This window comes from Schistocerca serialis, chromosome 6 (genome assembly GCF_023864345.2).
Source record: "Schistocerca serialis cubense isolate TAMUIC-IGC-003099 chromosome 6, iqSchSeri2.2, whole genome shotgun sequence".
In the NCBI taxonomy this organism is placed as follows: Eukaryota; Metazoa; Arthropoda; class Insecta; order Orthoptera; family Acrididae; genus Schistocerca; species Schistocerca serialis.
The window spans coordinates 57,399,712-57,427,098 of record NC_064643.1 but is presented as its reverse complement, the minus strand read 5'-3'; the positions used below and the strand labels follow the sequence as shown (position 1 = coordinate 57,427,098).

Genomic DNA, 27,387 nt, shown 5'->3' with positions numbered 1-27,387 from the left:
CGCACTGTCGCCTGATAAACAAAGTAAGAGCCTACGGAATATCAGACCAGGTACGTGGCTGGATTGAAGAGTATTTAGCAAACAGAACACAGCATGTTGTTATCAATGGAGAGACGTCTACAGACGTTAAAGTAACCTCTGGCGTGCCACAGGGGAGTGTTATGGGACCATTGCTTTTCACAATGTATATAAATGACCTAGTAGATAGTGTCGGAAGTCCCATGCGGCTTTTCGCGGATGATGCTGTAGTATACAGAGAAGTTGCAGCATTAGAAAATTGTAGAGAAATGCAGGAAGATCTGCAGCGGATAGGCACTTGGTGCAGGGAGTGGCAACTGACCCTTAACATAGACAAATGTAATGTACTGCGAATACATAGAAAGAAAGATCCTTTTTTGTATGATTATATGATAGCGAAACAAACACTGGTAGCAGTTACTTCTGTAAAATATCTGGGAGTATGCGTGCGGAACGATTTGAAGTGGAATGATCATATAAAATTAATTGTTGGTAAGGCGGGTACCAGGTTGAGATTCATTGGGAGAGTCCTTACAAAATGTAGTCAATCGAGGTGGCTTACAAAACACTCGTTCGACCTATACTTGAGTATTGCTCATCAGTGTGGGATCCGTACCAGATCGGGTTGACGGAGGAGATAGAGAAGATCCAAAGAAGAGCGGCGCGTTTCGTCACAGGGTTATTTGGTAACCGTGATAGCGTTACGGAGATGTTTAACAAACTCAAGTGGCAGACTCTGCAAGAGAGGCGCTCTGCATCGCGGTGTTGCTTGCTCGCCAGGTTTCGAGAGGGTGCGTTTCTGGATGAGGTATCGAATATATTGCTTCCCCTACTTATACCTCCCGAGGAGATCACGAATGTAAAGTAAGAGAGATTAGAGCGCGTACGGAGGCTTTCAGACAGTCGTTCTTCCCGCGAACCATACGCGACTGGAACAGGAAAGGGAGGTAATGACAGTGGCACGTAAAGTGCCCTCCGCCCCCCCCCCCCCCCCCGCCGTTGGGTGGCTTGCGGAGTATAAATGTAGATGTAGAAAACGTTTGGGGCACTGTCTGGCTGTAGGTCCTCCCTCATAAATCAGCGGGACGTAATTCGGGGGAATTGCGTGAACTGTGCACGAACGTGAGCTGCAGACCCCTAGAACTGTGCCGGGGGCTTGTCGAATTCCTGACACGGGTTGCCGGTCTTGTATTTCATTCGAAATGCGGACCAACACGCTTTCAGTCAATGTATTTCTAGTTTCATGATGCAATGAGTTGGCTGACTGACGTGCATTTTAGGATTTCAGCGATTTCTTTGAGTAGCACTCGTTGGACACCGCGGCATTGTGAATCGTCAGTGTCGCTTCAACTGCTGGGTGGTCAACTGGACGTGACTGTGTGGAACGCGAATAGGTGATGTATTTCTGTTGTTGAGGAGGAAGGGTAGTATCACGGAATAGCTCACTCAGCGCATCGTGGACCGCCGAGCTCGATGACCTCATTTGATGCGCCAGACTCTATCATCAGTGTCCAACGGCTCCACTTTATGTCGTAAATCAAGGAGGTGTGGGACTTAACCTCCAACGTTGGTGCTAGGTAGGACGATGGCTACCGTTCACCGTTACTCCCACCCCCTAGATAGTTATTTATGGTGGCGAAATGATCTCGAGAAACTAGGATTCGATCTGGCATTTGACAGGATGAGGGATGTCATGTGAAACAACGAGGCCTTCTGCGGAAGTGACTAGTTGCTGGGCGACGATAAACTTAGACACTGTTAGTATGATAATGAGAAAAATAAATATTTTGCAAGCAGTAATTTTGATCAATCAATACGCAATAGTTCAACAAAGCAGTAACGAAAGAGTCCATCAACATTTTTCTACGAATACCCCCGAACACAAACACTGCACAGCCGCTGTTCGGTGGTTGGTACAAGTAACGGAGACTGGAGATACACGGAGCCTGACACGCAAAGCGACCACCGAACACGGCCTGCTGGGTCGGAAAGTGGCGATGAAATGGAGCCTAACTTGGGGGAGCGGTGAATGCATTTCGCAAAGGAGCTCGGGGCTGCGGCCGCTCCAGGCAACTTTCCGCAGAGTCACGTGACCCCGGCAAGTCCACACACACGGCGAGTCGCGCCCGGCTCAAGTTTCCAGCAGTGGCAGCGACGGAGTCAGGAACTCAATACAATCTCCCCCCCCCCCCCCCCCTGATCCCGTCTCGATCAGTTTCGCCTTTAGCCCCAGCTATGCGTACCATTGCTGCGGCTGTAGAAGAGATAGCCAAAGTCTGATGAAACCGTCTAAATCGATTAACGTACTCGATTAAACCTGCCTCGGCCAGTTTTTGCTAGCTCGGCACCCAGAATCTCGTCAGCAAATCTTTGTAGACGCAGCGAATCCGCTTCAGATCACATATTTCACCTGTACTGACACATATTAACCTGCCTACCACACATGGGTTTAGCCTAAATTACTCTCGTATGTATGTGACATACTGCTTCGTGATTGATTTAAATAACGCGTGGCACAAGCGAAACGAAAGGAAATATTCTGAGGAAACGAAAACACCTTTTACTGTCAGAAATGAAAATGAAATGGATTTTGCTAAGAAGTTATATCAATAATGCAAGCTACACACAGTCCACAGGCAGAAGAATGTTTCCGACAAATGAGAGTGTTAAGATGCAAATATTATTAAACATATGCTTCAAAGTCATTTGTCATATAATGAAGTCTATGGTAACCGTATATCCCGAGACCAGAAGACGACAAATGTTGCTAAAACGAAAAAATAAATGCGCTTCCCTACAAACATGCGAGTCAACAGTGGTAGATTAGATGTGGTGGAAACTGAGGTCGTGTAAGTAACTGCTGAAGAACAGCAGAGAAGGCGCAACTGTATCTCTTTATTGGTCCCTAGAAGTTGTGTGAATAACTCGTATGTGAAGGTGAGTAGCAGTTGCCTCATTGGAGTACTGTGTAACTTCGAACATGGGATCGAAGGCTCTACATCCTGAAGAGGCAGCTGCAATCAGATTTCTGTAAACACCTGTACTGGCCGAAAAGCGCCATCCACATACAGCGTCGTGAGTAAGATGACTCCAGATAAGTAAACTAAGCATGCAATATTACCAGACAGTCGTTTGCCTTTGCCATTACGTTCATATAAAGATGCGCTCTTCATCCATAACTGTGTCACTCCTTTCTGTGGCCATGCTGCGCTCCAACTATGTAATCCAGCTCGTACAGTTAATGGGCCCAACGATTTTTTTAATGGTTGTTTTAGCGGGTGCTCTTTGCCTAACCACCCGGAGAACTAATTTGTTCATGTGAAGACTAAGAGAAGTGATTCTTGCAAACATATACCCTCAACCTTCTAGTAGGAACTATATAGAGTTTCTCGTTCAGTGAAAATATGATAAATATTCGCGCACGGTGACAGATAGGGGAATCGTGGAAGCCGCCTTTTATTACGTTATCGACATACGAAACTCTTATGCCGGAAGTTATTTTCATTGTGACGAAGTAGAAAGAGTCGCCAACAAGTGCTTTTAATATCTTACTGCTATTCGCAATGGTAAATCGAGAATGGCCCACGATAGTAATCCTCATGCTTACAAACTGAGCTCTCCGGATTTCTGCCAAATTCTATTTCTGCTTGTAACAAATGTGCTGTATTAAATCGTCAAGGCTATCAATTAATTGTCATTGACCCTTGCTCTCATTTAATTGGATTCTTTTCAACAACACTGCATGAATTCAACAAAATCTTAGAGCTATGGTTGTTTGTAACTTCCAAAACCGGCCTAAATGTCTGGGCTGCAGTGATTCACGACACATTTGGAGTTATTCTTCCACCTCTAAACGACTATCGGACATCGTGTCTCTCTGATAGTTATTTCCAGCTACAGACGAAGATGTTCTGTATCAAAGCGGGCAACACCAGTACTTTTAGCAAGATGAACCATCTCTCAAAGTGAGAAAATTCACTGCACAAACTTGAAGTGGGAGTGACAATGCCGGACATGTTAACTTAGACAAAATAAACCCATCGCATGATGCATGACTCATCTATTTGTGAGTAAACGTAAAGGGCCGCTGCAGAGGGCACAAGTCATATGTGTAATCGGCGGAGCTATAATTTCGTGCTAAAAATAACGTTGTTGTGAATTTTAAGGGAGACGTCCGCTCTACTCGACTTTTGGTGCTCAGTGACATCAGAAAACCGGTGCAAATTTCTCGCCTGCAATCGAGTTTCGTGGTCGTATGTCACATCGAGATTCGGATCAATCCCCGTGGTATTATTTCTAAAAAGCAACAGTACAGCAAGCATTTTAATGCATAATCTTAGGTTCCTCCCCAGTTATACCCTCTGAAATTGCAAAATATTTAAAAAATTCTGACAAGCTATAATATTAATATCACTGCTGCTCGTTTCACTCGCAGAAATTTAACTGTGTTCTTTTAATTAGACTGGTGTCACAGAAGCGAAGAAACACTTTCGTTACAGAGGACGCTGTTATGTCCATGTAGCAGTACATACTGTTATTAAATTCAGAAGAAATTCCTATAGCTTGCCACAAAGTGTTGTGTCCCGAGAGGGACACGTTTTAATTACAAGGCCTTACCTCGATCTATGGCGACTTTTACGTAGGCAGCTAGTTGGACTCCACCCTTTAAAGAACCTATAAGCTAAGGTGGTGTTCAGAGACACAGAACTCTGTGTAAATCCCAGGGAATCTCAGGTTGAATTAAACTCTGGATAGCAAAGTTCAATGACAGTTCACTTCTGGTTCTTGTGACGTTAACTCACGTGTTCAGTGCACGACACCACTGCATGCTGCTCACTTAGCTGTAACAATCAGCTGCTTCCTATCTCGCGGTCCTGTGAGTATCTTCTCAGTACCGTCTCGTTCCCGACACGGCTCTGAAAATCGTAAGACCTCAGCCTGACGACGGCCGGCACGAGGGCAGCGGCCCAGGCGGCTGCCTACTGTGATGTCCTTTTGTCAGGTGTGAGTCCCCTCCTTATAGCGCTCAGCATCCGCTGGAACATTCCCTCTGACTCACATCGCCGGCAAGGTAGTGTACATTAGCGTATTTGGGCAACTCGTGAGGCACTTACGTCACTGTGACGCGCTGATGTGCGGGACCTGGGTCTCGGGCTGGCTGACCGTACTGTCTCCATGTGCACCGCCGTCGACGCCCTGTCGCTGTTTGAATAACCGATTGCAGCATCGCTTTCTCCGTCTTCCCTGGACAGCTCCTAGTTACATGTTGAATGTACTGACGTATTTCGTCACTTCATATTGGAATACGCGACAAAATGCGAAGAAGAAAAATATCACAACACACCAGGAACCGAACCTACTTCATTCTCCTTCATCGTTCCGTGTATCTACTCACTATGCTAGCTTTTCATTTTTTTATTTGGACCAAACCTCTCCTCCTAGCCCGTCGTTTTGCTCTCCAGTTATGCCTCCAATGGCGACCACGTCTGCTATACTAAAAAAAAAAAACGTTATACACTGTTAATACTGTGCCATCATAAGTTTTTAAGACAAGGATTACTTCTTCGTAAGCGCATAAATCATAGCGGTTTTATCTTCCATCAGGACAAACGACCGCCGCGCGGGATTAGCCGAGCGGTCTTAGGCGCTGCAGTCATGGACTGTGGGAATGGTCCCAGAGGAGGTTCGAGTCCTCCCTCGGGCATGGGTGTGTATGTTATTTAGGTTAAATAGTGTGTAAGTTTAGGGACTGACGACCTTACCAGTTAAGTCCAATAAGATTTCACACACATTTCAACATTTTTTTTTTGATAAATGACGTCTCCTTAATCCGAAAAAAATTTAACAAGAAACGAAATGTAAAATTGATGCATTCTCGATGAGCTGGATTTGATAGCTATAGCAGTGCCAGTGATGAATAGGTTATAAAGGAAGGAAACTGTAAATGATAAGTGACTCCTCCGGCCAATGTAATAAATCTCAGGTAAGTAGCTGTAACAAAGTTCCACGTTCTGTTGTCCTTGTCTGTATACCTGATGAAGAACATTTTTAAAAAGAAGTAGTTTAGCTGTCTCCTATTCACTGCGATTTCTATAACATCGTTCTTTATTTCCCAGTTAGTCAGTTCAACGGTGAAGTTTTCTCGAGCATGTTTGTCATCAAGGAAACTATTGTTTGGTTTCCAGTGGCTGTTGTCACGCAGGACAGATCTCGGGGATTCTCTAATACGAACTGCGTGGTGATCGGTCGTGCTGAGTGGTATAACTTCGCGTCCGTCTACGTTGATATATTCCGAAACATAAAACCTGTCCAGTCGGAATGCCTTAGTTTAACTTACGTGATCGTAACGAGTCTTCTGGGTGTTAGGGTTTTCGACTTATCCTTTGCACTGACAACATTTGTTACATCTCGCAGTGGCCCACGCATCGGAAAGGTTAATCTTCATATCCGTGACACGAAGTGCACAGTTAAAGACACCTCCTACTATCAGTCCATTACGAGAGTTTCTTAGACAGTAAGTAAGAGTTTTCAGGAAAAAAGGGAGTAATGTCACCGGTCACTCCTTTTATCTTCATTTTGTGACTTGCCCGTGTCACTGATAGGGCACTAGTCGCTTGATCAACTTTTATTGTTTGCAATGACTCACTCATTTCTATTACCTTTCACTAACTCTTTCTCCTTATACTCTAACTCTGCCATAGAAACATTTTGATGTTCCTAGTTAAGTGTGCCATCAGTCGTGCAGATAGAATCGTCGTCGTTTGGTTTACTTTTATTGTCAGTTTCACTGTTCTCCATTAGGGGACGGAATCCGAGAATTCCTCATCCACATTTCTTCCAGGCCCTGTTGTACCCATACTTGAGTCAATCCGGCCTCACAGTACAGCTGCGTATGCCACTACTCATGGCTCACGTTTTTCAGTTGGCTACCACGCAGGACATCTACGGCCACAATTCTCCACCAGATATCCAGTTGAATTGCATATGGAGCGTGAGCGAGGTTACTTTTCATTCTCTCTCAGATATCCAGTTGAATTGCATATGGAGCGTGAGCGAGGTTACTTTTCATACACGACATACGCCCAAGACCGCGTACAGTCACATAAAAGGATGTGTGCTTTCGTAGTTTTACTTTAGCAGTTCGATCGCAGTTGAACTTGCCATAACACAAATAATTTTCTGATACTGTAAACTATCGTGTGTTGAAGCTGGTGCTGGGTTATCGTGGTCTTCTCCTGATCGTAGACATTTTAATTTGTGGTTCTCTTGGGCTGTGGCGTCGTCGTGTGTACAGCTCTCGACCTAAACCGTACGTAGTGTTGCCGGAGTATACTAGCAATTATTTTGTTTTACTTGAATTACAGGGCGACGAAGCTTCAATTCAGTTATTATAGTCTGTTAACTTATAAGAACACATATTAAGAACCAACACCTCGCTTTAAACAGACACAGCTCGTTTAAATCTGATTTCAATACACACATCAAAAAAAGTTTTTCATCACCTCGGTTCCCAGAGTTCCGACAACTGTACAGTAAATTGGAGCAGAGATCAACACAAAAATCAGTTTCGACCTTTTCATTACTTATGAAATCAACACTTTACATGTTGTAGCACCACTCAGCGAGACCTTAAGAGGTGGCAGTCCAGACTGCTGTACAATCCGATACCTCTAATACCCAATAGCATATCCTCCCGCATTGATGCATGTCTGTATTCGTATCGGCACACTCTCCACAAGGTCATCAAGGCACTGTTGGTCCAGATTGTCCCACTCCTCATCGGCGATTCGGCGTAGATCCCTCAGAGTGTTTGGTGGGTCACGTCGTCCATATGCAGCCCTTTTCAATCTATCCCAATCCTGTGCGATAGGGTTCATGTCTGGAGAACATGCTGGTCGCTCTAGTCGAGCGATGTCGTTATCCTGAAGGACGTCATTGACAAGATGTGCACGAAGGGGGCGCGAATTGTCGTCCATGAAGACGAATGTCCCGCCAATATGCTGCCGATATGGTTGCACTATGGGTCGGAGGATGGCATTCACGTATGGTACAGCCGTTACGACGGCTTCTATGACTACCAGCGGCATACGCCGGCCCCACATAATGCCACTCCAAAACTGCTACACTCACTGGACAGCCTGACCGGGCTGCCTCCAAACAAGTGTCCGACGATTATCTGGTTGAAGGCATACTCATCGCTGAACAGAACGTGATGCCAGTCCTGAGCGGCCCATTCGGCATGTTGTTGGACCCATCTGCATCGCGCTGCATGGTGTTGTGGTTGCAAAGATGGACCGCATCATTAATGTCGGGAGTGAAGTTGCGCATCATGCAGCCTATTGCGCACTGTTTGAGTCGTGACACGACATCCTGTGGCTTCGCGAAAAACATTATTCAATATGGTGGCGTTGCTGTCAGGGTTTCTCCGAGCCATAATCCGTAGGTAGCGGTCATCCACTGCAGAAGTAGGCCTTGGGCGGCCTAGCGAGGTATGTCATCGACAGTTCCTGTCTCTCTCTGTATCTCCTCCATGTCCGAACAACGTTGGTGTGGTTCACTTCGACACGCCTGGACACCTCCCTTGTTGAGAGCCGTTCTTGGCACAAAGTAACGATGCGGACGCGATCGAACCGCGGTATTGACCGTCTAGGTACGGTTGAACTACAGACAACACGAGCCGTGTACCTCTTTCCTGGTGGAATGACTGGAACTGGTCAGCTCTCGGACCCCCTCCGTCTAATAGGCGCTGCTCATGCATGGTTGTTTACATCTTTGGGCGGGTTTGGTGACGTCTCTGAACAGTCCAAGGAACTGTGTCTGTGATACAACATCCGCAGTCAACGTCTGTCTACAGGAGTTCTGGTAACCGGGGTGATGCAAAACTTTTTTTGATGTGTGTAGTTTGTAGTCACTGCGTGTGGTACTAGATCTGTTTATCACACACGCTTCGGAACATGCTGGGTCGACGTAGTTATCTGCCCTGCACTACGGATTCTGATTTTTAATTACGGGTGAGTAAAGTTTACAATCTTTCCTTTTTTGTTCTTCAGGTAGGCCAATAAATATTCACTAACAATTTATCAAAATATTCCAGCTAGTTCAAAATTTATGTTCGACCAGTCATTCTGTCTACAGTATTGAAACTTTCTACTAACACTTGATTGTCGATATCGATACTGTTAATCTTTGCGAATGTTCACTCTAGAATGCAGTTAATTTCACCTTTTACTTCTCATTAACGTCAAACATCACAAATTTTCAGTTGTAATTTCTGTTTTAAATAAATTCAAATCTCTGAAACTATGTCTTTAAATGATGACTTTTGTAAAATGATTGGTACACCTTTTACAATAATTTGGTATATTTTCAGTTTTCTCTCTAAACAACATGCAATAGAAGCAATCACAACAACTTTAATAACAGAAGTCACTGGACAGAAACCGGACCAGGAATCGCAATAGTAATAGATTAACAGTGATGGTTACGTGTATATAAAGGCAAAAACAAAGTGCGATATTACAGCTTTGTTCTCTTACAATTTTATGTTGTCAGTCGTTTTGCCTCCTTTTAATTAAAATTTTTGCTCAGATACTTCGTAATGTACGTATTTTGTATGTAGACTATTCACTGCACTGTTAACTAGAATACTTAACCACTTCCTCACCAACAACTGGACGTCATCAGTCATGTATTTCCGAACAGCGAGAGCGGTAGGCCTTCCGGTGCTCTATTGTAAACTAAATTTCAAGGTCTCTGTCGTTGAGGAAGACATATTGACGTTTCCCTACAGCACAGAAGACACTCAGAAGTGGTGAGGCGCTCTGCTGCACGCAGCCACGGCCTGCGTCTGGTCTCCACGCCGTCCAAACACGGACTGACGGTGAACACAAACTAAAGGGGACACTGCCACTTTCCTTGGTATTGGTTTGTTGTATGCCACATACGGATTGGAAGAATTTCCATTTTCCTTACTTTGTTTTGAAGGCTAACACTGCCTTTGTGTGATTAATTGTCATTTGATTATAAAAAAATCGTACCAAGAGTGACAGGTCTGTGTCAGATCTGCAATGCGCTGTCGCCTTAAAACGGAATACTGTCGTAACACAGAATTTATGATATGGCAACAACGTAATACGTGAATCCAATATGGCGTCTACAAAGTTCTTCATTTGTCGACCGCTGTCGACTTTCGTGCTTGCATCGAGCTCTAAGGAGGACACGTCAATCTGTCGCCACTGCACAGTAACAGTCTCCCCTGTGGTTGAGGGCCCACTGGGGAGTTGTAGGACACTCCTGCAAAGGGGACTGTGTGCTCTACGACCAAAAAATGTTGTTCTGATCCAGCATGTGCTGCGGCAAACCATAGACACCTCTAACAGCAGACTGCGTCTCTCTTATAAGTGTAACGGACGACACCACGCGAAACTGTGCCAAACATTTCACAGTAACGGTAATCTGTGACTCACAGGCAGTTTCTCGTGACAGTGTGCCGCCTTACCCTATCGCGGAATACTTAAGAACCTTCATCGTCTGCCATAGACTGAACCACCCCGACCTCATAGCGGCGTGGAGGAGAACGCCAACCGCCCAACCACTGCTTCACTGAGGCGTCCAGTGAAGTATGGCCAACTGCTAGTCTCAAGACACAATTAGCAACTAATGATGTGGTAATATGCAACACACATTTAAGTTTTAACCAGCAGGTGAATACTGATGTGTCTTTTAAAGCTGTCCTTCCAAAGCATTGAAAAGTGTGATCTGTGATGAGTACAGACCTAAGATAAAATTTAAAAAGAAGCTAAGTCGTCAACAACAAGGAACATGTGTCGTTCACAAATTGTCGATACACTGCTTTGTTTGTGTTATCACGTGATTTCCGCACAAACATTGAGCATTTCTGGTGTAAAATACATTATGAATATACACTGAAAAGCCAAAGAAACTGATAAACTGATACACCTGCCGAATATCGTGTAGAGCCCCCACGAACGAGCAGAAGTACCACAATACGACGTGGCATGGACTCAAATAATATCTGAAGTAGTGCTGTACGGAATTCACACCATGAATCCTGCAGGACTATCCATAAATCCATGAGGATATGAGGCGTTGGAAATGTCTTCTGAACAGCAGAACTCAGAAGAGTGTTTCTAGCGCCACTCTGTAGCAATTCTGGACGTTTGGGGTGTCGCATTGTCATGCTGGAATTGCCGTCGAAATGCACAATGGACATGAATGCATGCAGGTGACCAGACAGGGTGTTTACGTACGTTTCACCTGTCAGAGACGTATCTAGACGTATCAGGGGTCCCATATCACTCCAACTGCATACATCCCACACCATTACAGAGCCTCCACCAGCTTGAAGAGTCTCCCGCTGACATGCAGTGTCCATGGATTCATGACGTTGTCTCCACACCGGTATACGTCCATCCACTCGATACAATTTGAAACGGGACTCGTCCGACCAGGCAACATGCTTCCAGTCATCAGCAGTCCAATTTCGGGTTTGACGGGCCCAGGTGAGGCGTAAAGGTTTGTAATGTGCGGTCAGCAAGGGTGCACGACTGGCCTTCTGCACCGAAAACCCATATCGATGATGTTTCGTTGAACGGTTCGCATGCTGACGCTTGTTGATGGCCCAGTATTCAGCTCTGCAGCAATTTGCAGAAGAGTTGCAGTTCTGTCATATTCAATGATTCTCTTCAGTCGTTGTTGGTCCCGATCTTGCTGGATCTTTTTACGGCCACAGCAGTGTCGGAGATCTGATGTTTTACCGGATTCATGATATTCACGGTACACTCGTGAAATGGTCATACGGGAAAATCCCCACTTAATCGCTACCTCGGAGATTCTGTGTCCCACCGCTCGTGCGCCGATTATAACACCACATTCAAACTCACTTAAATGTTGACAACCTGTCACTGCAGCAGCAGTGCCGGCCGGGGTGGCCGAGCGGTTCTAGGCGCTACAGTCTGGAACAGCGCGACCTCTAAGGTCGCAGGTTCGAATCCTGCCTCGGGCATGGATGTGTGTTATGTCCTTAGGTTAGTTAGGTTTAAGTAGTTCTAAGTTCTAGGGGACTGATGACCTCAGCAGTTAAGTCCCATAGTGCTCAGAGCAATTTTTTTTGTAGCAGCAGTAACTGATCCAACAACTGCGACAGACGCTTTTTGTTTTATACAGGCGTTGCCGACCGCAGCGCCGTATACTGCCTGTTTACATACCTCTGCATTTGAATACGCATGCTTATACCAGTTTCTTTGTCGCTTCTGTGTATTAAAAGATACGTCTTCCAGGTACGCTGACTGCTTTTTGCTTGCCACAGACAAAATAGATCACAGCCACCAGATTCATCTACCTGAATTACTCGTGTAGACGCGATCCAGCCGCCCTAAGGCGTCTGTTACTAACTCTGTCTGTACTGTGTGCCTGTGTGTGTGAGGGGCATCCCCGGCTGCAGGTGTCGTGGGTGCGACGCCGCGACTGGCACATCCTCACCTCGGGCCTCTTCACCTACACCAACGACGAGCGGTTCCAGGTGGCCCACTCCACTGACGAGGACTGGAGCCTCCAGATCAAGTACGTCCAGAAGCGTGACAACGGCACCTACGAATGTCAGGTGAGAATGCAGCCAAACATTCATGACTTGGATTGTTTCAGTGGTTTACAGACAAAATATTAAACAATTTTTTGTGCTGTTATCCTCACTCTAAAGATGTTTTATTCATATGATTATTTAATCTCACGCTATTGCGTTGCTTTTCGTCAATTTATTTCAAAATTTACCCGAATACCTTCCCCTAATTTGTTGACACAATCTGTAGAGAACTGTTGCATTAATACTGAAAAACATGTAAATGATAAAATCATTTTTACAATTAATTGCGCTGTTTGCAAGATTCATTAAGCAATACTATTATTTCTGGCCATAATAATGTTCTCTGTATCTGAGTGGCCACCTTGTCTGATGATCATCCTGAGGACTCCAGTTATATTCCTGTTGTTGACAGTTGTCTTTCTTGTTGGGATGACTGGTACAGGCCTATCCAGCTTCGTCATACTCACTGGGATGCTACTTCAGTGTCAAGTAGAATTTTGTTTTATCATCCCCACTCCATATGCGTTTTACTCAAATTATTACTTAGCCACATATAAGTATGGCACTTCCCAGTTTCCTTTCAAAGTTTGCCCAGATTTTCTCTGTTCGTATCGCACTAGCTCTTAAAGTGAGAGATTTGCACAAAGAGACTCTCGACGAATCCTTTCAGCATAATACAATTGGTGAGATGCTGCATATGGAAGTACAGAACTCATTTCCTCTATACAGTCTTGAGATCTCTGAAATTTTAAGGAAAATGCTGTTTTTCACAGTCATTTGACGGTGTCGCCAAAGGCAGAACGTCGTTTGTTTATAATCGAAGGCATTTTAAATGAAAATTCGAGGCAAGGCCATTGGGGCTGTAATTATGGCTCTCCTGTTTCAAGCTGACGTTACAAATTTCCCTCTCACAAGGTACATGTAAGAGATGAGTATCGTATTTATGATTAAAAATTGATAACTGCGTCAAATTTTCCGAAATTTATGTTAGGAATATGGTCATTATAACCCTCAACATAGTGAGAAAGGGATATAAATACCAGCAGAAAAATCCTCCTGTCGAAGCACAAAAAAGACAAATATGCCCCTGTTTACAAACTGGGGTACCGGCTGCCTCATTCTGCCTACCTCAGCAGGTGCGAAAATTTTTCCGAGCTCTTTGGCATGCTAACATATTCGTGCCATTTTTAACATGCAGCTCACCTCCCACTCCCACAAGCTCCCCTATTTGTAACTCGCTCATAGCCACTAGTCCATCACTGTAGGCACCTCATACCAATCCACACCCACCTGTCCATTTTCACTCACTCATTTACCCAGCTCACCGCCATTACCTCTTTGCGTCTTTCACTGCATCCTGTCTGACAACTACAGACTCCTTCGTTCTGTCCTACTACTACTGTCTGCTCTCACTATCACTATCTCCCTCTTACTCTCTCTTACTGCTACTATCCCATTCGTTCCTTCCCACTGCTGCTACCTCTTCCCACTGTCAATGTCTCTCGCTTCCTCCTTGTCATTATCGTACACTATCTCTCATTATCACTGGCTCTCACCCTCTTTCACTTTCTGTTCTTCTTTCTCCCTCCCCCTCTGGTGCTGTCTCCTTCACTCTTTCCCTAGCACTGTTCACTGTTGTGTCACTGTGAACTATGTTCCATTGCGACTGTGTCTCTCTCTTTCTCTCACGCTGCTGTCCTTGTTCAGACGTCGTGGTATGGGAAAACTTAACCAAAACGTAAGGTAAGCAGAGCTCAAAGGCTGCAGGGAGTGAAAGCGTAGACCCAACTGAGGTTACAGTTTCAAACACAATTTAATTTTATTAAACATTAAAAAACACTTGTTCACTGGTATATATTACAAAACACAATAAAAATTTTTAACTCCAGCCCTGAAGGGCCGCTGAACATTCACGACTGTAATGACAGCCTGACATTCTTAAGATTCTACGTAAGGAGATAATCACGGTCTGAAGGATCCAACACTTTTGATTAATTATTGACCAATACAATAAGTTACTGAAAGGAATTACTTTAATCATTCGGCCAGAAGGGCCAATCAAATATAACCACAAATGCTGTTTTGATAATGCTACAAGAATTCAAAACCAGCAATTAATTTACTTCGTCCAAAAGAGCAGTGCAGACCAAAAGACAAACTCATATACCAAAGTTGTTTTTTAATGAAACAGGCTAACAAGGTAACATTAATAACCAAAAAGGGATAGTGACGTCGCCACTCGGCCCGAAGGGCCTGAATATCGGTAGTAATAAATATTTGAGAATGGTTGTGAGTTAGCACTTAAAAACAACCCGTGCTCCTCACCACTAGGGAAAATTTACAATCAGCTGTGCTAGCACTGCCTGCTTTAGCAATATGACACAAACCAGCAGAACAACTAGAAACTTCACCAACTTCAATAATCGTCCACATAGGGTATGACAGCAACTCTCTATAACACATAAAATAAAAATTATTAAACGTTGAAACACATGGTTCAAAATATAACGCCTATGTAGGCGGGAACTGTTAACGACGCCCACTGGCCTTCGTAAATCTTCGACTTAGTAAATGTGACGGCCAGTACTCAATAATAATACAACTCCACAAATTGTAAAATATAAGATCGTTATTGCACTTGGGTCAGAATAAAATTTCAACCACAGATAATGTATAGGTTCAGTTATTAAGGCACAGAGAGTAAACACTCTTTTCTAGTGATAGTTACACTTGACAATATAACAACAGATCATTGAATCGGGATTTCGGGCACGCCTGAGCCTACTAAAATTGCGAAACACCATGGCACACGACCTTAGAGCAAAACACACCCGACGTCACGGGCAGAAATTGAGTGAGACACATCAAGCCAAGAAAGTCTCACCGTTAGTCCAGAAGGCAGAAATGTATTCGGCGACAGGTTGCAACCAGCACCAACTCGAGTTATGTCAGTCGCCCCAGTTCCGCCATAGCAACGCGGACACGCCGCGTCAACAGTTGCCACGCCGAGCTTCCTTATCACACATCCCATCCAGAACGACTGCCGCCGTCCCGAGTACACACGCTCGTAGCGATGACGTGCGTTCACAGAAAGTTATAGCACCTTTCCCGCAACATTGCGCTGCCGCCCAACCGGAAACTAAACTCCCCGTCTCACTCCGGCAAATCTCTCCCTACACAACGCAGCGCCTCCGAAATTTAAAAGCAAACGGACCAATCGCGGCAGAGCAAAGCCAAGGCTCCGGAAGACGACACACCACACCAAGGCAAAGATGAAGATGATACGGTTGACTTGCCTTCTTCGCTCTTTCTATCTTCTTGTACTTACTACATTTCCGTCTCTTTCGCATTTCCACTGTCTGCTTGTCTGACATCATTAAAACGCGAATACGTTCGCATATTGGAATTATTGGGAATTTTTTTTTTAACGGTGCTGAGAAAAGTGAGAAAAGTAGAATAAGGAAACTGGTTTCCCACTTTTCAGTCAGAGCCTTTTGAACAGAAGCATATTCGCTTTTTGTGCTACCATAGCAGCATTTTTCCTCTGGTTCTCTTTCTTTGCCTGCTGCAGGAGAGCATCTCATCCGTACGAAAAAACTCTGTGGATCAGTAAAGATTTGAAAGTTTACTTATACGAAAATGAAATAACACGAAACTAATTTGGGACCTCAGACAGTGTGCTTGATTACCAGAACATGAAGTTTCCAGAACCATTATTGTGATAAGGGAGACACTTCACAGCATATTTCTCCGTGCTACGTCTCTTTCTAAACTACGATTTCGCTTCATACTGTGTTTTACGTTCGTATTATAAGTGTACAAGTAGGGTAACTTTGAACCAGTATACCTCTGAACCAGATAAAGATATCAAAGAACTTTTCAAATTTGTCCTAAATCTGAATCTTAAGGGCATATCGTAAAAATTACAGGCGTATCCGAAGACGCCGTCAGCCAGGTGAACGACTGCTCAATGTATGCACCGTACCAAGACACAGGCCGCTGGAGGATTATTGTGTAATGGAAGACCTTCAACTGTGTTTCCATGGGACCTAAGGAAGCATTCGAAGACATAGTGATAAATATTGATTACGTGCATATTAATACGCGCCATCTTAATCCCCTCATGCCCGATGTCCTTCACGTCGGTGATGGCCTATCCCAACTGTAGAATTGATCGTGTCACGAGAAAACTAGCTGCAGTGTGTTGAGGAGCATGGTAGTAAACACGTTATGTCTTGATACAAAGTTTGCCTGTTCTGAAGCCGATAGAATTTTAGAACGTGTTTTTTGCTCGAGTATCATGTCGTTTTTGGAAACCCAGAATCTACTATGTAGGAATCAACATGGATTCCGGAAACAGCGATCGTGTGAGACCCAACTCGCTTTATTTGTTCATGAGACCCAGAAAATATTAGATACAGGCTCCCAGGTAGATGCTATTTTTCTTGACTTCCGGAAGGCGTGTTTTACGTTCGTATTATAAGTGTACAAGTAGGGTAACTTTGAACCAGTATACCTCTGAACCAGATAAAGATATCAAAGAACTTTTCAAATTTGTCCTAAATCTGAATCTTAAGGGCATATCGTAAAAATTACAGGCGTTCGCTGTGCATAGCCGTGTTGGACTCCTCGGCTTGGTTTTGGTACCGAAAAGAAATGTTTTTGGGCTGTTTCTCTATAACGGGTAAAAATTATTTGATGATGGGAAGATGGCATAATGTGCTGTCCTTGTTCTTTATATATCGACTTCTTACCGTGAAAAAATAATGAAAAAGCTTTTTTCGGGTTTTCTGAGAAACCGCCCATCTGATGCCAAAAGAATCAACCGATTTGCTCCATTTGCCTAAGCTGGAGGAAGTGTGTAATACACTAACTTTTACCCTTTACTGTGGGTTAGAGTAATACGACCCTTGTGTTGTGTATGCAAACGGTTCCTAGCCCAATGGCCACCCAAAACAGGTGACCCCAACTTGCTGTCACCAATAGAACAGGAGAAATGATCCAAGGAATAATCATATTATTATGCGCGGCGTTTTGGCGTTTTGTAACATATTCGTCGAAAAGTACAGAGGTTCGAGGGGTCAGAAGTTATAATTTCAGCTGAATTTGATTGGTTTACAGGTCACAAGGGAAGTGTTCGAACGACAAAACCAGAGTAAAACAGACTGTAAATGCGGGGATAGATCCGTTTTTCTGAATCAATTTCTCTTCATAAGTATCCATTTGTAGTAACGATATTTGCAAATTACAGTCATATTTCCAAAAAAGAGAAGTCGCTGTGTTGTACGTCCTTCCCTCAACCATCATTGAAGTGCAAATGGCGGTTTTATGAGGAAATTAAAAGACTGCAGGACAGGACAGAATGCACACAAAACAAGACCAACATGTGAACATGCAGCACTGCTTTCGGTATCCCCACTGAACAAGTCAAACATCAAAAATCAATGTGACGGCACTATCCAGACGTTTGCCACAGACCTTCCATTCTGCTCTTTTTGCTGTGTTTTAATCACTTCATTTAAATACGATACAGAAGTTCCTGTGTTGTTCAGAATTACAATGCCTCGTTCTTCGGACATGTGTGCTCGCACAGTCCAAAGGCCAGTCCACCACTTGCGGTAAGCGGGATATCCGGGATCGAGTCCCGATCCGGCACCAATCTTCATCGTCGTCATTCCAGTATACAAGTGATAGCTCTCCACGTTCGTGAATACGAGTACATTTCCTCTGATGTACTTCACTTACGCTCTAGCTTTGCGTTTCTATGAGGAATAAGGGAAGAACGTATAACGACACAGAAAATTACAGTTCTGCAATTATAGCTCCGTAAACATTGCATACTTTGCTAAACAATATCCATTTTATGACTCTTGTGAAGATGTTGGTCATAACGGTGTGGTCAGCGGTGATCTTAGTTCAGCGAATTGTGTTTCTGATGCCTTACTTTCGTTAACCTTTACAGACACACAAATGCAGAGTTGTAAAAATTAATTATGTTGGTGAGTGGTAGGACCGACATAACTCCATTCGGTTTTGGTAGCAGTTAGAGCTGGGGTACTCATCGTGTTATTAGTGCTTTTAAGACTCTTCGACCCTTTTCCTTACGATTTTTCATTCCCTTGTCGGGACTGGCTGGGAACAGTTTTCTTAAAGGCTTCACTCGAGCGTTGCTTTTAACTTATATAAATGCCAAAACTGGTAATTTTGTAAGTAATTAAAAGCCGTAATTTTGAGGAGCGTGTGAACGATTCGGATGGCGACTGTGATCTCGATGTGCTGCAGAGGGTATCAGAGCTGCTATGTTATTGTTGGAAACAGAGTGGCTTACACTGTCTAGCCAGATATGGTAAACAGCAGGGCGGAACGGTATTGTGGCTCGGAGGGTGGACATGAGGTGGATGCGTGCAGCCAGTGTTGGTTGGCGGAGGGGTTTGCCGTATAACCGGTGGGTATTGACTGAAGTTGTGGCAGCGCTCGGACTGTACTGGGGTGTCATAGGAACGGAGGCGCTGCGCCGTTCAGGCTGGGAACTAGACCAGGCGGGAAAGGGTGGAAGGGGATTGGTTCTGGGAATTGTGGGCTGGCATTCGAATCGAAGATGGAATGAGAAGATATGTGAGTGTTGAAACAGCAGTGAGCACATCGAGGTTTATATGCTGATGAGCCAAAACAGAATGACCACTGTCCACCCCAACGTCGGATGCCGCGTGGTACTGCTGCTTACAAGTGACGCAGTAACAAAACGATCTAAGAGGAGCGGACACGGACGGGGGATCACACAAGCGAAGATGTGGGTGGAAATGTGGAAACCTATTGAGATAAGGGACCTTGACTGATTGCTATTACGCAGAGCCTGTTCACCAGCATTTCGAAAACGGTGAAGCTGGTCGAATATTCACATGCTACTCTCGTGAGCGCTTACGGAGAGAGTACGGTGGAACTACCACTAGGCGTAAAGTGGATGTACGTCCACGACTCTTCACAGACTGTGGGGTGCGGAGGCGTGTCTACTTCGTAAGGTAGAACAGCTGGTGATATATGGCATCTCTGTCGAAAGAGCACATGCTGCTGCCCGCACAAGTGTTTCGGAGCACATCATTCATTGTACATTGTTGAACATGGAGCTCCACAGCAGGCCACCCCCATGTGTTTACATGTCGAGCCAGCAACATCGTCAATTGCGATTGCAGTGGGCAAGGGACAATCGGGATTCGACCGTCGATCAGTAGAAACGTGTCACATTTTCGGGTGAGTCATATTTTTACTACGCTAGGTCCACGGTCGTCTGCGCAAAGGCCGTCATCGAGGTGAAAGGCGGCTCCAAACGTGCAGTACGCCACGACCGCAGGCTGGTGGAAGCAGTATTACGATGTGGCAGACATTCTCCTGCGTTTGGATTGCAGACGTGGTAGGAATCGAATACACGCTGACAGCTGCGGACCAACTGCATCCCTTCAAGCTTGATGTCTCCCCCGATGGCGATGTCGTCTTTCAGCAGTATAATTGTTCATGTCTCGGAGCCAGAACCGTGCTACAGTAGTTTGAGAAGCTTCATAGTGAACTCACGTTGATTTCTCGTGTGCGAAACAACTAGGCACGCAAATCAGCGGCCCGTTATTAACGCAAATTACGTAACCTATGCCACACAACTCCACAAACCTACCAACCTACAGAATCATTTACGTATTTCGTTCCAAATATGGAGAAAGGATCTATTAAGGCGGTGGTCATCATGTTTTGACTCATAAGTGTATGCTACAGGTGTTGGCAAGCGTAGGGGATTGTTTGGTTGCAGTGGTACATCGTCACTGCGAATGGTGAATATTTTTCACGTTTTGTGTGCGCAGATTTTGTCCCACATTCACATCTACACCTACATCTACATTTATACTCCGCAAGCCACCCAACGGTGTGTGGCGGAGGGCACTTTGCGTGCCACTGTCATTACCTCCCTTTCCTATTCCAGTCGCGTATGGTTCGCGGGAAGAAAGACTCCCGGAAAGCCTCCGTGCGCGCTCGAATATCTCTAATTTTACATTCGTGATCTCCTCTGGAGGTATAAGTAGGAGGAAGCAATATATTAGATACCTCTACCGGAAACACACCCTCTCGAAACCAGGACAGCAAGCTACACCGCGATGCAGAGCGCCTCTCTTGCAGAGTCCGCCACTTCAGTTTGCTAAACATCTCCGTAACGCTATCACGCTTACCCAATATCCCTGTGACGAAACGCCCAGCTCTTCTTTGGATCTTCTCTATCTCCTTTGTCAACCCGACCTGGTACGGATCCCACAATGATGACCAATACTCAGGTATAGGTCGAACGAGTGTTTTGTAAGCCACCTCCTTTGTTGATGGACTACATTTTCTAAGGACTCTTCCAATGAATCTCAACCGGGCACCCACTTTACCAACAATTAATTTTATACGATCATTCCACTTCAAATAGTTCCGATCGCATACTCCCAGATATTTAACAGAAGTAACTGCTACCAGTGTTTGTTCCGCTATCATATAATCATACAATAAACTATCCTCCTCTCTATGTACTCGCAATACATTACATTTATCCATGTTAATGGTCAGTTGCCACTCCCTGCACCAAGTGCCTATCCGCTGCAGACCTTCCTGCAAAAAATGGTGCAAATGGCTCTGAGCACTATGGGACTCAATTGCTGTGGTGATCAGTCCCCTAGAACTTAGAACTAATTAAACCTAACCAACCTAAGGACGTCACACACATCCATGCCCGAGGCAGGATTCGAATCTGCGACCGTAGCAGCAGCGCGGCTCCGGACTGGAGCGCCTAGAACCGCACGACCACCGCGCCCGGCCGAACTTCCTGCATTTCGCTGCAATTTTATAGTGCTGCAATTTCTGTGTATACTACAGCATCATCCGCGAAAACCCGCATGGAACTTCCGACACTATCTACTAGGTCATTTATATATATTGTGAAAAGCAGTGGTCCCATAACACTCCCCTGTGGCACGCCAGAGGTTACTATAACGTCTGTAGACGTCTATCCATTGAGAACAACATGCTGTCTTCTGCTAAAAACTCTTCGATCCAGCCACACATCTGGTCTGATATTCCGTAGGCGCTTACTTTGTTTATCAGGCGACAGTGCGAAACTGTATCGAACGCCTTCCGGAAGTCAAGGAACATGGCATCTACTTGGGAGCCTGTATCTATTATTTTCTGGGTCTCATGAACAAATAAAGCGAGTTGGGTCTCACACGATCGCTGTTTCCGGAATCCATGTTGATTCCTACAGAGTTCTGGGTTTCCAAAAATGACATGATACTCGAGCAAAGAAACAAGTTCTAAAATTCTACAACAGATCGACGTCAGAGATATAGGCCTGTAGTTTTGCGCATCTGCTCGACGACCCTTCTTGAAACCTGGGAGTACCTGTGCTCTTTTCCAATCATTTGGAACCTTCCGTTCCTCTAGAGACTTGCGGTACACGGCTCTTAGAAGGGCGGCCAGTTCTTTCGGGTACTCTGTGTAGAATCGAACTGGTATCCCGTCGGGTCCAGTGGACTTTCCTCTGTTGAGCGATTTCAGTTGCTTTTCTATTTCTTCGACACTTATTTCGATGTCAGCCATTTTTTCGTTTGTGCAAGGATTTAGAGAGGGAGCTGCAGTGCGGTCTTCCTCTGCGAAACAGCTTTGGAAAGAAGTATTTAGTATTTCATCATTGCGCGTGTCATCCTCTGTTTCAATGCCATCATCATCGCAGAGTGTCTGGATATGCTGTTTAGAGCCACTTACTGATTTAACGTAAGACCAGAACTTCCTAGGATTTTCTGTCAAGTCGGTACATAGAATTTTACTTTCGAATTCACTGAACGCTTCACGCATAGCCCTCCTTAGCTAACTTTGACATCGTTTAGCTTCTGTTTGTCTGAGAGGTTTTGGCTGCTTTTAAACTTGGAGTGAAGCTCGCTTTGCTTTCGCAGTAGCTTCCTGACTTTGTTGCTGAAGCACTGTGGGTTTTTCCCGTCCTCACAGTTTTACTCGGCACGCACCTGTCTAAAATGCATTTTACGATTGCCTTGAACTTTGTCCATAAACACTCAACATTGTCAGTGTTGGAACAGAAATTTTCGTTTTGATCTGTTAGGTAGTCTGAAATCTGCCTTCTATTATTCGTGCGGGGCGGTATTGATTTTTTGCTGCAAGGGATTCGGGATTGTCTTTGCGTTTAGTGGCCGTGATGGATGTGTGTCCTCCCGGGTGGCCCAGCAGCGACGCACTAGTTCACTGCTCTGCTGTGCTGTGCTGCAGGTGGCGACCGGGGGCGGCACGATGTCGCACTACTTCAACCTGCACGTGGTGGCGCCGGCCGCCTTCATCCTGGGCAGCGGCGAGTACCACATCGGCGAGGGCAGCACCATCTCGCTCGTCTGCATCATCGAGAACGTAAGTCCGGCCGGCGGCGAGCGCGGGCCACCCTCACTCGCAGTGGTCTAGACGAAGAGCGCTTGTTAAACGTTGCACACGTATCTCTTTTTTCTGCACTGTCTTCTGTAGTAACGTTTTGTAAGTGTGATCAAAGAGACGAATGACGCGGTTAATGAAGTGAAGCGTTTCAATACGTGAAGCAAGTGGATGATACTTCGCCATGTCTTGACCTGAAGCCTGTATCTGCAAATAAGGTGATGGACCATAGCTAACTTTAGATCTACGTTCGATACTCCGCAGACTACCTAGCGGTGTGTGACACAGGGTACTTTCAGAACCACACTCCCTTTTCCTGTTCAACCTGCGAATGGATGGTGGGAGGAACGGGTGCTGGTAAGCACCCGCAGGGGCTCGAGTCTAATTTTATATTCATGCTCTCTTCGGGAGATATACCAGGATGCACTTCAGCTTTTGCAGTTTTAACAGTAAACTACACAGTGTTGGAGAATGCCTCTCTTGCAGCATCTTCGACTGGAGTTGACTCAGGGTATCCGAGAGGGCTTCGTCCTTACTAAGTGAATCCGTAACGATCCGTGCTACTCTTCTTTGCATTTTCTCTACTTCCTCTACTAATCCACTGCTACCACTGATAGTTCTGCAATAGTATAATCATACAATAATGAGTCTTTGTGTCTACCCGTATACACCATGTTATATTTGTTTATTTTGAGGGTAAATTACCACTCCTTCCACGATGCGTCCTTCCTCTGCAAGTCTTCCTACATTTCCCGTTGCGACCCCTCTGTACACAACAGCGAAAAACCTCACGGAATAGCCGAGCAGTCTGAGGCGCTGCAGTCATGGACTGTGCGGCTGGTCCCGGCGGAGATTCGAGTCCTCCCTCGGGCATGGGTGTGTGTGTTTGTCCTTAGGATACTTTAGGTTAAGTAGTTCGTAAGCTTAGGGACTGATGACCTTAGTAGTTAAGTCCCATAAGATTTCACACACATTTTAACATTTGAACTTCCGACGTTGTCTGCTAGGTCACTTAGATATAAATATTCGCCAAGTATCACGTGGACAGCTACTACATAGCGGTTGTTACACGAGCAGACACATACTATGTGACATGCCACAACCTCTCACAACATGGATTTTGGAGTCAGAGCGGTCCCAACCGACCTACCAATCTCTCTGAATCCACAAGATGGTGCTGCGCCCTTGTTGAAGGTGACTTTGGAAAAACTACGAGAGGTTATATTTACTGGTGATACTAACAAGACGCCAGGCCCTGACAAGCTCCATCTTGAATTTTACAAACGGTTTTTTCATCTTATGGGGCCAACGTCTTTCGGGATGTACAGATAACACCTGAACCCCGCTTTCCAAGTATCAACTAAATTCAGTGAGGTCATCTTCATTCTGGTGCCCAAACCCGGCATATGTCGTCGCCCGCTTGAGTTTCGCCCACTGACGGTGCTAAACACAGACTGAAAACTGTTGACAAACATCCTCTGTGAGAGGGTAATATCTACGGTAATAGCGGCCATTCACACTGATCAAACCTGCCTCGGAGGCAATACTAATGTGTTTACGGCTTTGAGCACCTATAGAGACGTAGTGGCGCTGATGCAAACATGGCGTCTGCGAGGTGCTCCTATTGCCCTGGATTTTGACCGTGCTTTCGATCGCGTCGGTTATGGATTCCTGCGTGCAGTTACGGAACATATCGGCATCCGCACGTAGTGACATCTGTTGTGCTTCGTTTGATCCATCAGGCGGTCACGAGGATTGCGGTAAATGGCTGTCGGTTAGCCCCCCTTCCATGTCAACAGGTCCGTGAGACAGGACTGTCCTCTTTCGGCCATGTAATTCGCCATTGCCCTCGAACCCACCCTTCACGGACTGCGGCGACGCTTTGAAGGACTTAACCTGCGCTCCGTGACATTTCGATGTGGCACGTATGCCCATAATGCGATGTTCTTGGCACGGGCTGGTGACGAAATACGGAAAGCACTTTCCTGGCTGCAGGCAGTGTGACCAACTTACGGAAATCACGCTACATGGAGGTGAGACGAGGCACGCCGACAGAACTGCGTGTACCCCTGACATGGTCCCAATGCTAAAATGTACCAGGATATAGTTCCATCAACAAATACAACGTACGGCGGCCTTTACGTGTCGTCAGGTCTTACGAAAACCCCGCACTCAGGCTCGCCTCAGCAAATTTGAATCGTTGGGTATTTTGCTACTAGCTCGGTATGTCAATGTGTACATGGCTTCTCAGTTTAAACATTACACCCAAGTATTACAAGTATTACCCATCACAGACATGGTGGCTTCCAGGATACAGGCGGTGTTCTGACATGTGGTAAATGCTGGTGCAGTTTCTACAATCCTCTTTGTTCCTCTTACCTTATACCCCCCCTCCCCCCCCTCCCGGCCACCCACCCACCCACACACCCACACACACACACATACACACACACACACACACACACAACGAACGTGTTGGACTCATTACGTCAAGCACAGAGATCTGGCACTATACCTTCGCTCAGTGCAGCACTCTGGCTTTCACCAACAGATAATTTTGATGGCACCCTGATGGCAGAAGTGTTAACAACACTTTGTGCCCACTGGTACCTGTTGAACATTTCTCGCCCCCGCTGTCTCACATTAGGATGTTTTCTCATTGGGAGTTACACCGGAGACACAGAAACCGACAGCAAAGATTCGTTATTGTGCCCTCCAACGCTGGAGTCCGGCTAATGACACTGTACGACGCCACCTCACGGTCAACTGGACGCGGGTTTGGCGAGCCATCAACGCGCCCTTCCTGTCCACTTTAGTGCGGTCGACGTCGTATGTGGTCACTAACGAGAAATTTCCGACGCGACGAAGTCTACATGCCGTTCACCTTGCTGACCATCCCATGTAAACCCGGTGCTCGACGATAGACATGAACGAATACAGATTGAACTGTAGGCCCTCACGCGAGTGCTGGAAACTGTTCCTCCAGATAGTGGCTTTACTGAATGAGGACGAGGCGGGAGTCGTGCTTCGGTAGCTCAGATGGTAGAGCACTTGCCCGCGAAAGGCAAAGGTCCCGAGTTCGAGTCTCGGTCCGGCACACAGTTTTAATCTGCCAGGAAGTTTCATATCAGCGCACACTCCGCTGCAGAGAGAAATTCTCATTCTGGAAACATCCCCCAGGCTGTGGATTAGCCATGTCTCCTCAGCATCCTTTCTTTCAGGGGTGCTAGTTCTGCAAGGTTCGCAGGAGAGCTTCTGTAAAGTTTGGAACGTAGGAGACGAGGTACTGGCAGAAGTAATGCTGTGACGACGGGGTGTGAGTCGTGTTGGATAGCTCAGTTGGCAGTTGGCCTTTGGCTGTGCTGCGGTGAGGACGCGCTGTTTGTGTTCCTGCCGCGGAGCGAGCGCTCCTGTTGTTTACATCGTACTCGGCCGTTTCGCGCTTGCCGTACTCAGCATATAGATCACTATGGCGCACCAATACAGAAAATCGACGCTCAAATTTACGTTCCGAAACGAATTTTCACGGCCCAAAGCACCCGAAGTCAAACGATTTCTACGAGAAAAAGTTAAAATCCCGGCGACCGACATTCTCGGCATTCACTTGCCCATTGTGAGTAGTATCGTATATGTCAAGATCATCAACGACGCAACATGTGAACGGATCCTGCGGGACACGAAACACGGCCTCCGTTTCTGCCATCCTGATGGCAATGTGGGGACTGTGCACGTCGATTATTCTGGCATGGGACTTCGCACGATCAGAATTTTCGAACTTCCTTTCGAACTACCGGCCGAGGACGTCGTGACAGCGCTGCGCCCCTACGGCACGGTCCATGATCATATTGCGGAAAAATGGACTCAATTCCAGACATATCCTGTGCTAAACGGAGTCCGCCAGGTCCGAATAGAACTTAAAAGACATGTACCGTCATATCTTAATATCGGTGGCTGCCGTGGCATCGTCATCTACGATGGGCAACCGAAGACCTGCTCTGGTTGTGGGAAGGAGGGACACCTCAGATCAGAATGTAACCAACGTCGAATCACTCAACTGCCGCCGGATGACGCGGACCCGCCATGGCAGCCCGCATCCTGTCGCCTGCTCTGATCACAATTGATTTCGACCACGCATTCGACAGAGGTCACCACAAGTTCCTTCTGTCCGTTATGGCCCACATGGGCTTCCCACCTGCCTTTCTCGACATCTTTCAGCGCCTTTTCCGTGGAGCTGCATCCCGTGTACTGGTGAATGGATGGATTGCGGGTCCCTTTCCGATCCGACGGTCAGTTCGCCAAGGGTGCCCACCCTCCATGAACCT

The 27,387-nt window shown here is 45.8% G+C and overlaps 1 protein-coding gene across 1 annotated transcript in view; it reads left to right on the top strand.

Annotated features, from left to right (window-relative positions):
• Positions 1 to 27,387, top strand: part of LOC126484260 (zwei Ig domain protein zig-8-like) — a 442,308-nt gene that overhangs the window by 365,896 nt on the left and 49,025 nt on the right. Inside the window, exons 6-7 of the mRNA XM_050107679.1 lie at positions 12,482 to 12,640; positions 22,913 to 23,047. Of these exons, the coding sequence (XP_049963636.1) occupies positions 12,482 to 12,640; positions 22,913 to 23,047 (294 nt within the window). The remainder of the gene's footprint in view (positions 1 to 12,481; positions 12,641 to 22,912; positions 23,048 to 27,387) is intronic.